General features: G+C 37.6%; 1 protein-coding gene across 7 annotated transcripts in view; it reads right to left on the bottom strand.

The window, feature by feature from the left end:
• Positions 1-3,343: 3,343 nt before the first annotated feature.
• The window catches only part of LOC106073227 (adenosine deaminase AGSA-like), a 46,674-nt gene continuing 36,953 nt past the window's right edge, over positions 3,344-13,064 (bottom strand). For 5 of the 7 annotated variants that reach the window (XM_056044725.1, XM_056044729.1, XM_056044728.1 and 2 more), the window contains 4 exons: positions 12,276-12,478; positions 11,446-11,528; positions 6,614-6,784; positions 3,344-3,630 (listed from right to left, as the gene is read on the bottom strand). In XM_056044725.1, coding sequence (XP_055900700.1) covers positions 3,434-3,630; positions 6,614-6,784; positions 11,446-11,528; positions 12,276-12,478 — 654 coding nt within the window. In that variant the 3' untranslated portion in view covers positions 3,344-3,433. Of the gene's footprint in view, positions 3,631-3,685; positions 5,490-6,613; positions 6,785-11,445; positions 11,529-12,275; positions 12,479-13,064 lie in introns of those variants that run through there. The other 2 variants (XM_056044731.1, XM_056044732.1) reach the window with 2 other exon arrangements.

Genomic DNA, 13,064 nt, shown 5'->3' with positions numbered 1-13,064 from the left:
GGTCTAAAATAATATGATGTCGAATTTTCACTATCTTTTCTAGTTTACGAGATCTAAATGGGACGGACGGACGAACAGACAGATCACACAAAACTAATAGCGTCTTTCCCACTTGGTCTCGGTGTGATACTCTAGATTCTGGAACTAGACAAATGAAGCGATCGTCATATTTCTTTCCACAGTGTGTTATCAATTTGATATGACTATGAGCGCCATTTTGTAGGGCTGATTGAGGAATGTTAATGCGCTCCACCATATTTGCATATTTGTTGGAGAAATTAATGGATGCCCCTGACTTAACGAGGTAACTGATGATTTGAGTGTGCCCTAAGCTATCATCAGAGCAGACCAGCCGTGACTGGTAGTTTTGATTTGCTTCTGCTGCCCATCAAAATCAGTAACTGAACCGTTTCTGCAAGTCCGAAACTGTAAGTGTAGTCCAACCATTGTAAGATCTGTCGTTGTCTCTTGCTCCAGATTTAAGATGCAGGTGAGCGATTTCTAAATGGCTGCTCTGACACGCTTCACTGAGAGCGGAACTGCCTTCTACACTCCATAGATTGACATTAGCACCATGCAGTAGGGCAGTGATGCCCAAAAAACGGCCCACGGGCCAAATCTGGCGCACGACGTGATTCTATCCGGCCCGCAGAAACGTCAGCACAAAGTGTACAAAATTCCCCTTTTAAAAAAAAATAATTAAAAAGTGATGTTTACCTACGTTAGACCTGACGTTTTCTCTGATGGATTGGTACCATGGCCTTTGTGTGTTAATGAACTGGGACTCGAAAACAAACAAAAACAAAAAAAAACGTATAAAGAACATTACAAACAAATTTGGCGCATTCTTGATTTGAACCGCAAACAAAATAAAAACTCAAACATCCCATTCATTAATGTAAGTAGCCTACTAGATGCACGGGTTTCTAACACAATAGTTTGAGGTCAATTTAATTTCGTTTTTTTACCTTTTCGGTGATATGGCCTGCGACACGAGTGTTGGAAATGAAAATGGCCCGCAGAACAAATTAGGTTGGGCATCACTGCTGTACAGGTACTTCCGCCATGGAAGCGTATCCTATTTGACTAGACACCGAAAGCTCAGTCCATCCCGTTTGTGTGCCCAAATCTACAGCTACGTTTTCCCACAGAATGTAGCAAAAGCTACATATCAATCCAGTTTCGTTAGCGTGACCCATTTAGCAGAAAAAGCATTAACTCTTTCTCTCCTGACTGACGATACCAGCGTTGATTCCACCAGAATGTGGTAAATAATTACGGAGAGAAAGCGTTAAAGATGTGTATCCGTTATTGTATGTGTAGTCAGAGCACCTTCACTAAGACGCAGTCATTAAAGTAGTGCAGCCATCTTGATTAGTACTTTAATGGCATTCACTTCACCATTTGATTTCAAGTCCCTAGAATAAGACGCCAGCTTGAGAAGGGTCCAGACACCTATACTGGATCCTTCCGTCGGTTTCACATTCCGATAGCAACAAAATAAATCTTAAGGCGTTGATTTGAGTCACAACCATGAGCGGTGTAAGCCCATCACTATTTTCAGCATTCAGCGAAGCACCTGAATTAATAAGAAGATTGACAATGGACCTCATTCACCAATCGTAAACAAACAACATTTAGTCACGTGATCTTATGGATAAAATAATGGAAAAAAAACTGTCACGTGACAACCATCATGAATTAAACATGAGATCGTAAATTATATAGAAGAGATAAAGCACCACGTGGCTAAATGTTGTTTGTTTACGATTGGTGAATGAGGTCCATTTCTGCATGGCCATTTTGAGCTGCGGTCATCAATGCAGTCCAGCCGCATACGTACATACAAGAATTGCTCGCCTAAGAGTATAGGATATTGAGAAAGGAATTAAGAAGAATGGAAGATGAGGGTATTATAGAAAAAGTAGATTATCCCACTTCTGACACCGTATAAAAAACAAACTAAAAATAACTATAAAAATCCTAGTAACAATAACGTTTGAGATAATACGGTTAGATTTTAAAGGCACAAATAACAACATGAACATTTTTAAATTTTGAGATATAATGATCTTAATTTATTACAAGTTTATTTTATTCAATAGCATACATAATTCATCCAATATTAAATTAAATAGCTGCTGAAATAATTAATGTTTTGTTTTTTACTATACATGCTGTTATCTTTGAAATGTACATCAAATAGTCCGCTTACAAAAGCTATTTCCACCGAATAAAAAAAAAATTGTGACATTTTATCCCAGAAAAATCTGTCCAGAAAAAAATGACTTCTATCTTGTAATTAGGGGTTTCCGAATTCTGGTAAATATCCCTTAACGAAAGATAGGCGTTGTACCGCAAAGAAACATCACAAGAGCATTCTTAATGCTTCCGGAATCCCAGAGAACATTTTAGAAACTAACTTCCAAAGTAGAGAGTATCATATCGGATAAAGCGTGAGGCTGGGCGGAGGAATTGAAACCCTTATCAGAAGATTGAGGCTTCATTTGAAGAAGAATAACCGTCTCCTAAGATTACATAAAGACAAGTTTCGGAATCTCAAGACTCGAACCCAATACCTTAGAAATCAATACTGAGTTCATCATTGTAGGACCAGCTCAGGCGTAAATGAATTGTTTCTGTCTTAAATGAGAACATCCGAGAACAATTGATTTAGAAAAAAGACAGTTTGGGATCTGCTACAAAGACAGCGGCACACATTGGCAGAAAAAAACAACAACTAACACTGAAGCAGAAGAGGAAAAGCGAGGTTATAGCGAAACCCCTTGCAGAAAAAAAAGTTGTATCAGTATTAGCTATGTAGCTCGCTTTTGTTTTTCTGTAACGCTACATAATTAGGATTTGGGGGGGGGGGGGAAGTCGATTAAGTAAGGGGAGATAATGAAGCCTCATCTAGCTTGTATGTCTCAATCAGTAGGTCTAGACCAGTAGGTCTCAATCAGTAGGTCTAGACCAGTGTGTCTCAATCCGTTTCGTTATTTTCAATCTGAAGTGCAGAAATAGATTTCAATACAAGTATCAAGTCACTGAAGTTTAGTGTACAGTTTGGATAACAAAACCAACACGTTAGCCTTTTGGCTGGTATAAGTCTGTTGGGATAATGCAAATCATATGGAAATTTGGAAATACCTTCTAAGGTTGAGCACCAAACACGCTGATCGCACCACGGTGATACAACCACACGCGCCATTAATTAACATAAAAGTGTGATCATATGGTAGTGAAATGATAAAAGACCCCCCCCCAACCACACACACACACACACACACTATAGTGTAAATATGATTAAAAAATGGATATAGAAAACGAGTAAAGAAAAAAATCTTTGTATCAAAATTGATGTAATCATGTTGTGCATATTCTTGTTCATTTGATTAAGTATTTTTTTAAATTAATCTACATTTTCATGATATTAGAGACAGCATTGAACAATAAGGGATATAACAGCCAACACCAGTGCTGATACGTCGTATGTCCTAGCTTGACTGTTCGTGCTCCTACTTGTGGTCTTTCTTGTGTCAGCGCATTTGTCACAACAAATGTTGGCGCTTTGTTCACAAGCATTGTCCTGGCCACACATTGTCTTGTCCCTGTCGCCAAACTCGCACGCTATATTCAAGTGTTTGTTTTTAAAGAAGAAATGTATTAATCATATATAAGAATCTTATATAAATACAACTAATTCATATGATTAAGACTAAGACTAAGACTGCTTTATTGATCCTTACGGAAATTTGTTGTGATTACAAGGACTCTTTTCTCATATAAAGACAACACAACAGAAACATACACATAAATACAACAGACACAACATAAGGAGTTTATTCAGCGACTGACACACACTGACACACAGGCATCTTGGTGATTTTCATGTTCCCTGATCAATGAGTGGCGGTGATAGAGTCTGACCGAGTGAGGTACGAACGAGTTTTTGTACCGCTCTGTTCTTGTTTTGATTGACAGCAGTCGCCCACTTCGCGACGACCTGGCGTAGTTCTGATGGAGCGGGTGGCCGTGGTCTTCCAAGATTTTTTCGATTTTCCTCAGACACTTTTGCTCAAAAATTTTCATTAAATAAGGTAATGTTGTGAGTGTAATTTTTGATGCTTTCTTTAATGATGTTTTCTAGACGTCGCAACAGTTTAGATGAAGCGTTGCCTTGCCAACACGTTATTCCGTATGTTAGCAGATTTTGTTTAGTCGCGCCATAAAAAGTATCTACACTTACCCTATTTAAAATCTCTACAGTGAAGAGAAAATCATTTAACTTAAGCTTTTGTGGATATTCTAACTAAATAAAAAAGGGTGGTGGGTAAATTACATATACATCAATTTAAAAAATATCATTCTTCCAAGTATTCAAGTTATTTCAAGGTCTACAATTTAAATTACAATACGCCTACAACGGTTGAGTTGTTTACTAGCGAATTAGTGCTACAAGTCAACAACCAAAAACATATAGAGTCACATTTTCATTCTTATAATAGCTATAATGATAGTCAAAACATCACCCGCTACTACCGCTAATGTCTAGGTTCACCTTTGAATGCCCTAGTGCTAGACAATCGATCAAGGGATAAACAGTCATATACCTCAAGACTTCTTGCTCAAGAGATAACATCAAATGCTCTAGCCCAGGGGTGGGCAACATTTTTGTATCGAGGGCCGCATTAAAAAAAGTTTGGGAATGGCGGGCCGCACACACACACACACATATATATATATTAGAAAGAAAAGCTTGCTGTGTAGAATGTCTTTTAATTCATATATACACTGTATTACGATTTTATAAAATTGCTGTTTTCTTTTTATATCACAATATCCCCACAAATATACAGTTGTACTTAATGTGCAGTATTTTACTTCTTCTTACACTCGTGCATAATGTTTCTCTTTTGTGAAACTCTTACTAGTAGTTACCCCTGTGACTGCTGTCAAATTACAGTCAGTCAACATTGACCAGTGATTATACTTGTTTAGTTTCCACAAAAAAATGCTTGCTCACCGAATGAAACAATTTATGTTCCGGAAGTTAAATGTAGGGACGAGCGAAGCCTACCCTTTTGGGAATGCTGACCATGTCCTACAATGGTGCATACTACATCAGGGAACCCGAACAAGACTCTCCAAAGACTATTCGAAGAACTACCTGGTCTGGAAACCACTACGCGGTTCATCTCAGATATAGGATTACTGATCTGAACCCTTCAACATATAAAATGAGAGCGAAGAAGAACTGATGTATGTGTACCCAAATTGTGTGAAAGTTTTTTTTTAATGTGGAAATGCAGCTTCTGGCTTCCATAAAGCTCCCGTGGTAGTGCTGACTGGAACTTCTCTTTGCTTTGGGTTATGTCCTCTGGAGCTGAATCGGCTTCTCTTAATAAGTGTTGTACTTGTAATCATTTCACTAAAGATAGTTTCGCCTTTCAACAAAGGAAAATGACAAAAACATTTTTTTTGCTTGCCTGTAGAAATGGGAAAGCTTTGCTTGAAAAGATTTAACATGCATTTATATTTCATATGTAAACAATCAATTGCAATAGAAAATTTAAAAAACATGAAATTTTGTCTTCCAATCTTTATTGGAAATATTGGTAACAAAGTCACAGTCAAGGTCCTTCAAGTAACATAACAATTTAATCCTTGAGATTTTATATTATTCTCCTTTGCCTTGCCCATGCTATGCTAGCAGACGCATTGGATTATTCATTGATGAATCAGAACTACTCTTGGTTAACTCCCCTAACTTTCATTACTTTTTCTAATGCTGCCTAATTTTCCATAATTAATGATTGAATTTTATGCAGCTTTGTGCAAACTTTCCTGTTTCAAGTTTATAATTCTCAGTCAAAGATCGAGCTCCATCAGTTGTTACACTTGCCATTTTGTTCCAAGCCTACCCAACAATCAGAAATTGTGTCTTGAATTGAGTGTATTGATATATAGCCAATAAGCATAATCTTCGTTAACTAAAAACTTTTTATAATGAGACAGTTTCAATAATTTATATAGATATTTTTTTATTTGCATTTTTATATCTTTATACTGTGGGCACACCTGATTTCTGTAGGTGTAGGCGGGCCACATAAAACACCTCGGCGGGCCGCATGTGGCCCGCTGGTCGTAATTTGCCCACCCCTGCTCTAGCCCTATCGCTCAACAGTTAAACTTCATATATCCAAGATTTATTGCTTAAGAGTAACTATCTATTTCCAAGCCCAATAGCTCTAGAGTTAACGTCAAATGCCCTAAAGATCAAGACTTACATTTTATATAGCCAAGAATTATTGATCAAGACTTTACATCATATGACATAACACTATCGCTCAAGAGTCAAATATCCAAGACTCGCTGCCTAAGAGTTAACATCAAGTGTCTTAGCGTTATCGCCCAACAGGTGAATTTTAAATATCCAGTCCTATCGCTAACTTCTAATGTCCAGGCCTTAATCGTCTGAAAGCTGACCTATAATGTTATCATACAAGAGTTAATTTCAAGTGTTTTAGCCCTATCGATAAAAAGGTATTTTCATATATATTAACCCTATCGCTATTAATTGAATATTGAAAAGCTCAGTGGTCTTTCTTACCAAGCATTCCTGTCCATCTCATGGTACAAGACCGACAGCAGGCTGTCGCCACTTCTTTGACGTAACAAACATTTGCAGACGATTCTGTCGTTGCTTGGCTGCAAGTGAGACCCTGGTACTTATAGCGGTTGTCATCTACACACATCTTCATGTCTAAATCTTGTTCTAGACCTGCGGAGTAGAGGATCATTATTGTCGATATTGTAAAAACAAACTGTCAGATATCATAGTTCTACAATTGTGTAATTATCATGCAAAACTAAATGTCATTATGAGACGCTGACATAATCAAGATTCGTTAAAGAGAAACGAAATTCATAGTGTATCCCATTATTATTATAGCAGTAACCTCATCACGGCAATAAATAGCTGGGCCGTCCCAGTGCTCCTTTACACATTCGGTGTCATCAAATGGACAGACACCGACCTACATGACATTGACAGACTCAAGAGGAAATGATTAACCAAATTCCGATGTTTACACCCCAAGTCCTCCACCATAAGGCTATACCTGCCCCGGAAGGATGGAGGCCGTGGATTGCAGAACATCTTCAAACTGTGTAAGACGCAAGTTTCAAAAATACGATCAAAACTGCACGCCTCCAGCAATGAACTAGTTTCCTTCCTACGCAAATATGACTATGATGCAACCCCTCTGAACCTAAACAATGTTGATGTTAATGTCGGTTTGGACGACGTCGGGCATGAGATTCGCCAATGGGAAGAAAAAACACGCCACGGAAAATTCCCGGCTTTATTACATGGGGACAACATCGACAAGGCTGCTTCCTTAGCATGGCTAAAAGCAGGTCATCTGCTGAAGGCTTTGTCACAGCAATACAGGACAGAGTAATTAGAACAAAAAATTACGAGAAACATATCCTAAAACTCAATATTGTTGACAAATGCCGAAAATGTGGAAATGTGGGTGAGTCAATTGAACACATAATGGCGGGATGTTCAGCTCTATCGGAATCTGCCTACCTAGGTCGCCATAACCAAGTTGCAAAGTTAATACACCAACACTTGGCTTTGACACACAATTTGATCGGTAAGGACACTCCTCCATACTACAAATACTCACCACAAGAGGTTCTCGAGTCTACGGATCATCTACTGTACTGGGATAGGCCTATTTTGACTGACAAAACGGTAGATTTTAATCGCCCTGATTTGCTGCTCATCGATAAAAAAGAAAAGGCCGCTACCATTATTGGCATCGCCGTACCACTATCTCATAATTTAAAAAAAAAACTGAGCTGGAAAAACAACGAAAATATGAGAACCTTGGCTTGGAGATTAGGCGTTTATAGAAATTATCTAAAATAACAATATACCCCATTGTTATATCAACCGAGGAAATAATAACAACTGACCTCACAGATACCTTCAAGGCCCATGTCATTCCTAGTAACATTCTCGTTGCCTGTCAGAGGGCGGTACTTCTGCAGACCTGCCACATCACCAGAAAATTCCTCAGTGGAAACTGATAAAAGGACTACGATGAATTTTGTTTCCCTTTAACGAAACTCGACCCTGGCTTCGCCAGAGAATGAATACTCGTTCTTTTATAATAATAATAATAATTGTGTAAAAAAAAACAAACGAACTAATAATTATTCTCTAGCACGGTCACAGGTTGAGCATAATCATAAAGAATCCCCCTTTGGGTCAGGATTTTGTGAATTTACTATCACACAAGAGATACAAGACAATGATAGCAAAGACAAACAGACACAAACACTCTTTTGTTTTCCCTGGCAATCAAATCATTTAATAGAAACTATCTAATATAAACTTTTCACATGTAAATTATAAGTGAGTCTGGTGTGAATGAACATTTTGGTTTTTTATAGTTATAATGTTTTTTGTTTGGTGTAATGCACAAATTGTAAGACAAATTTCCACACGGACAAAAAAAGATCATCATCATTATTATTTTTATTATTATGTTAGAAATGAACGAGTAGTCATTCTGGTTTATCGATAAACAGCAGATCCGGGCGATTGAAATCTACCGTTTTGTCGGTCAGAATAGGCCTATCCCAGTACAGCAGATGTTCAGTAGACTCGAGAACCTCTTGCGGAGAGTATTTATAATAAGGGGGAGTGTCCTTACTGATCAATTTGTACGTCAAAGCCAGGTGTTGGTGTATTAACTTTGCAACTTGGTTATGGCGACCTAGGTAGGCTGATTCTGATAGGGCTGGACATCCTGCCATAATGTGTTCAATCGACTCGCCCACATTTATTATTATTATTATTATTATTATTATTATTATTAATCACCAGGTGCCGTTGCATTTTCATCCTTAATTCTACTATTGTTTTGTATGGCATCTGCAATCCGAGACCATTCCTTTATGCTTGCTCTCCACATGTATCTATCCAGTGCCACTTTTTCCCAGCTGCCAGTGTCGATTTTGAAGAGCTTCATATCGCGTTTACATACATCCGTATACCGTAAACGTGGACGACCAGCGGCTCTCCTGCCTTCTATTAGATCGCCGTACAGAAAGTGTTGTGGAAGTCGACCTTCTGGCATTCTATGAACGTGGCCAAGCCAGCCAAGGCGTCTGCTGTAGATAACAGAGCGGATGTCCTGGCAACCTGCTCTTCGCATCACTTCCTCATTGGTTATCTTATCTTGCCACCTTATTTTAAAGAACCGCCTTAGGCATCGAAGCTGGAAGATATTTAGCTTTTTTTCCTGCCCGGAGTAGGTTGACCATGTTTCATTTCCGTACATCTAAGCGCTCATCACACATGTCTGGTAGATTCTGTGGTATTTTACGTCTCGAGAGACGATCTTTTCCCTTTGCAACTTCTTGTGTGACTAAAGAGGCCAATCCTTGATACACAGCTGCGATCGCAGGTTGGGCATATGTAATATTCAGGCGCCGTTGTATTTTCACCCTTCTTTCTGTTTCTGTTGAGTATGACATCTGCAACCCTACCTTTATGCTCTCTCTCACCATGTGGATCTGTCCAGTGCCAGCTCTTTCCAGCTGCCAGTGTTGATTTTGAAGAGCTTCATGTCGCGTTTGCATACATCCGTCTGGTAGATTAAGGTTTTGGTATTGTTAGCCAGCAAAGTATTGCCTTTTCTGTATGCTGATATTTTTTTAATGGTGTATGGTATATTTCTTGTTTGTCAAAAAAAAAAATAGATTAAAATCCTTCTCTGTCAGCACAGGTCTAACCAGTGTAGTAACTAGTGGATTGACTCAAGAACTTCCTACGGTAAGTGTCGTGTAGATATAGGTCACCATAAGATCATGTGTCAAGGCCAGATGCTGATGGATTCGTTTCACTAAATGGTTATGGTGACCTAGATAAGCAGAGTTCTACAAAGCTGGACATCTTGTCATTCTTTGCTCGATCAGCTGACTTATTATTATTATAATTGTCAATATTACAATAATTATTAATTTTTAAAATAATTATTAAATAGTATTCTGTTGTCGTGACATCAGATCTCATCCACATTATTTATACTAACAAAGGGAGTTGATACCTTTGATACGCGTTATTAAAATATCTTACACGTATCAGTTTTATACCTGTATCAATTTGAAACAAAAAAAAGCAAAAGATTGAATTTACGAGACAAAACTGTCGTATTTGTCCCTCACAGAAACAGGCAATTTAATTTCTAGGCACTAGTAAACAAGCAAAAAGTTAGGAATCAAAATTACCACCTGGTATGTTTTCAAATGTTTCCAAGTTCCTAACTTGAATAATATACTTCCATACCGTCGACATTAACCTTACCACTATCCCAGGAATGAGCGTATTCTTACCTGTATTGTTTTCTACTGTTTTCTTATTCTTACCTGTATTGTTTTTTTACTGTTTTCCTATTCTTACCTGTATTGTTTTCTACTGTTTTCCTATTCTTACCTGTATTGTTTTCTACTGTTTTACTATTCTTACCTGTATTGTTTTTTTACTGTTTTCTTATTCTTACCTGTATTGTTTTTTTTTTACTGTTTTCCTATTCTTACCTGTATTGTTTTCTACTGTTTTCCTATTCTTACCTGTATTGTTTTCTACTGTTTTTCTATTCTTACATGTATTGTTTTCTACTGTTTTACTATTCTTACCTGTATTGTTTTCTACTGTTTTCTTATTCTTACCTGTATTGTTTTTTACTGTTTTCCTATTCTTACCTGTATTGTTTTCTACTGTTTTACTATTCTTACCTGTATTGTTTTCTACTGTTTTTCTATTCTTACATGTATTGTTTTCTACTGTTTTACTATTCTTACCTGTATTGTTTTCTACTGTTTTCCTATTCTTACCTGTATTGTTTTCTACTGTTTTCCTATTCTTACCTGTATTGTTTTCTACTGTTTTTCTATTCTTACATGTATTGTTTTCTACTGTTTTACTATTCTTACCTGTATTGTTTTCTACTGTTTTCTTATTCTTACCTGTATTGTTTTTTACTGTTTTCCTATTCTTACCTGTATTGTTTTCTACTGTTTTACTATTCTTACCTGTATTGTTTTCTACTGTTTTACTATTCTTACCTGTATTGTTTTCTACTGTTTTACTATTCTTACCTGTATTGTTTTCTACTGTTTTACTATTCTTACCTGTATTGTTTTCTACTGTTTTACTATTCTTACCTGTATTGTTTTCTACTGTTTTACTATTCTTACCTGTATTGTTTTCTACTGTTTTACTATTCTTACTTGTATTGTTTTCTACTGTTTTACTATTCTTACCTGTATTGTTTTCTACTGTTTTACTATTCTTACCTGTATTGTTTTCTACTGTTTTCCTATTCTTACCTGTATTGTTATCTACTGTTTTACTATTCTTACCTGTTTCCAAAATGAAGCTGTTCCACTTTGACGTCCATAATAGTTTGGCCCTGGACTTCTCGCTACGGTTCATTGCACTGTATCTGCAAATAGAAATAACAATCAGCACTAGCTTTTAGCTAAAACAAAGAAACCTTCGTATCTATCAATTACTTACAGCCCATCTCTGGCATTCTCTGTTTTGGGATATTGAAGGACAGAGTGGCCCCAGTCTTATAAACATACTTCCCAGCAGGCTCCAGGTGTGGGCATAGCGTTTGGGCATATGCCCTCAAATAGACAAATGTATCTTTAATTTCAGCTTTCTTTATTTTACGAATACGAATTTATATATATATATATATATATAAACTTGCATAAAGCTGCTAGCGGGTTAGAAACTTTAGTTTCTTGTTACATGGGAGTAAAACGATTTTCTTTTTAAGGTGTCCTGCAAAAGATTTTTAAGATATAGGCAACGAGAGTCTTCTTAGGGATGTTAATCGCCCTGGCGATTTTTTTTAAATGTTTGTAACAGAAAAGATGAGCTTTAAAAACGTTCTAGTTTAGGTCATTCTGATGTCTTCTTGTTCGGTGCATCGATGGGCAATCTGTCACATATATCTTGTTTGTGTTTGGGACATCGACAGATTCAGATCATCTATTTCAATCTTATGTCCTTAACAAGTCAGACAAGGATTTGCCTGTGCACTCCAAAACCCCATACACGCGTCCTTACTTACAAATGGCTACTTTTTTTAGGTGTATGTATGTTACGGTAATTTCGTATATTTGTTGTATTTGATTATGAGTATGTTTTGTGTGTTTGTGGGTTGGGGATGGATACATACTCAAAAGAATTCAACGCCAGCTGCTTGAGGAAGGCTAATCCAGTTTCTTTGCCGGCTAGGTTCATAAAGGCCATGAAAAAATCGTGCGACAGCGGCGCCGCCTCCCAGGTCCCAGGATCGTCGGAGCTGATGACCACAGGGTAGCCGCTGGCCATAAGAGAAGCCATGGGGTGGTTCCTCAGGTCACTCACAAGGCCCAAGAGCTGAGGAGAAGTGGATAGATAGCCCTTTCATTACTATGGCATAATGTATATTTAGCATAAGACATAGTGCCTGTTTAGGATAGAGCGTTTTTAGTTTTTACACGACTTATGTCAGACACACTACAAGTAAAATGGTACGACATAAGGTAAAGGTTGGCAGACTTAGTGGTCTATAGGGCACATCATCTAAAGGTCATCTGATTCTCTGGCCGACGGTTACAGAGGGTGCCGTGTGGCCATCACAACGACCAACCACCCATCTAGTGTCTTTTACCCATTAGAGTGCAAGTGTAATGTGAGACATTAGGTATTTCAGGTAAGACATAATGCATGTGTTAGCTGAGACATATTGCATGTGTTAGCTGAGACATAGTGCATGTGTTATCTGAGACATAGTGCATGTGTTATCTGAGACATAGTGCATGTGTTATCTGAGACATCTTAGACAACGTTGGGTGGTATAGAGGCCTTTTTTATTGTCAAACTCTAACTAGGATGACCCGATGCCTATAATCCATCTTTAGGTGGAAAAAAAAACAACAGAATTCTTCTTTGCGATTGAAATATTGTAATCCAAGTTTAATTA

This window comes from Biomphalaria glabrata, chromosome 10, assembly GCF_947242115.1.
Source record: "Biomphalaria glabrata chromosome 10, xgBioGlab47.1, whole genome shotgun sequence".
Taxonomy (NCBI): Eukaryota; Metazoa; Mollusca; class Gastropoda; family Planorbidae; genus Biomphalaria; species Biomphalaria glabrata.
The sequence above is the reverse complement of the archived record's forward strand: the minus strand, read 5'-3'. Positions and strand labels throughout refer to the sequence as shown.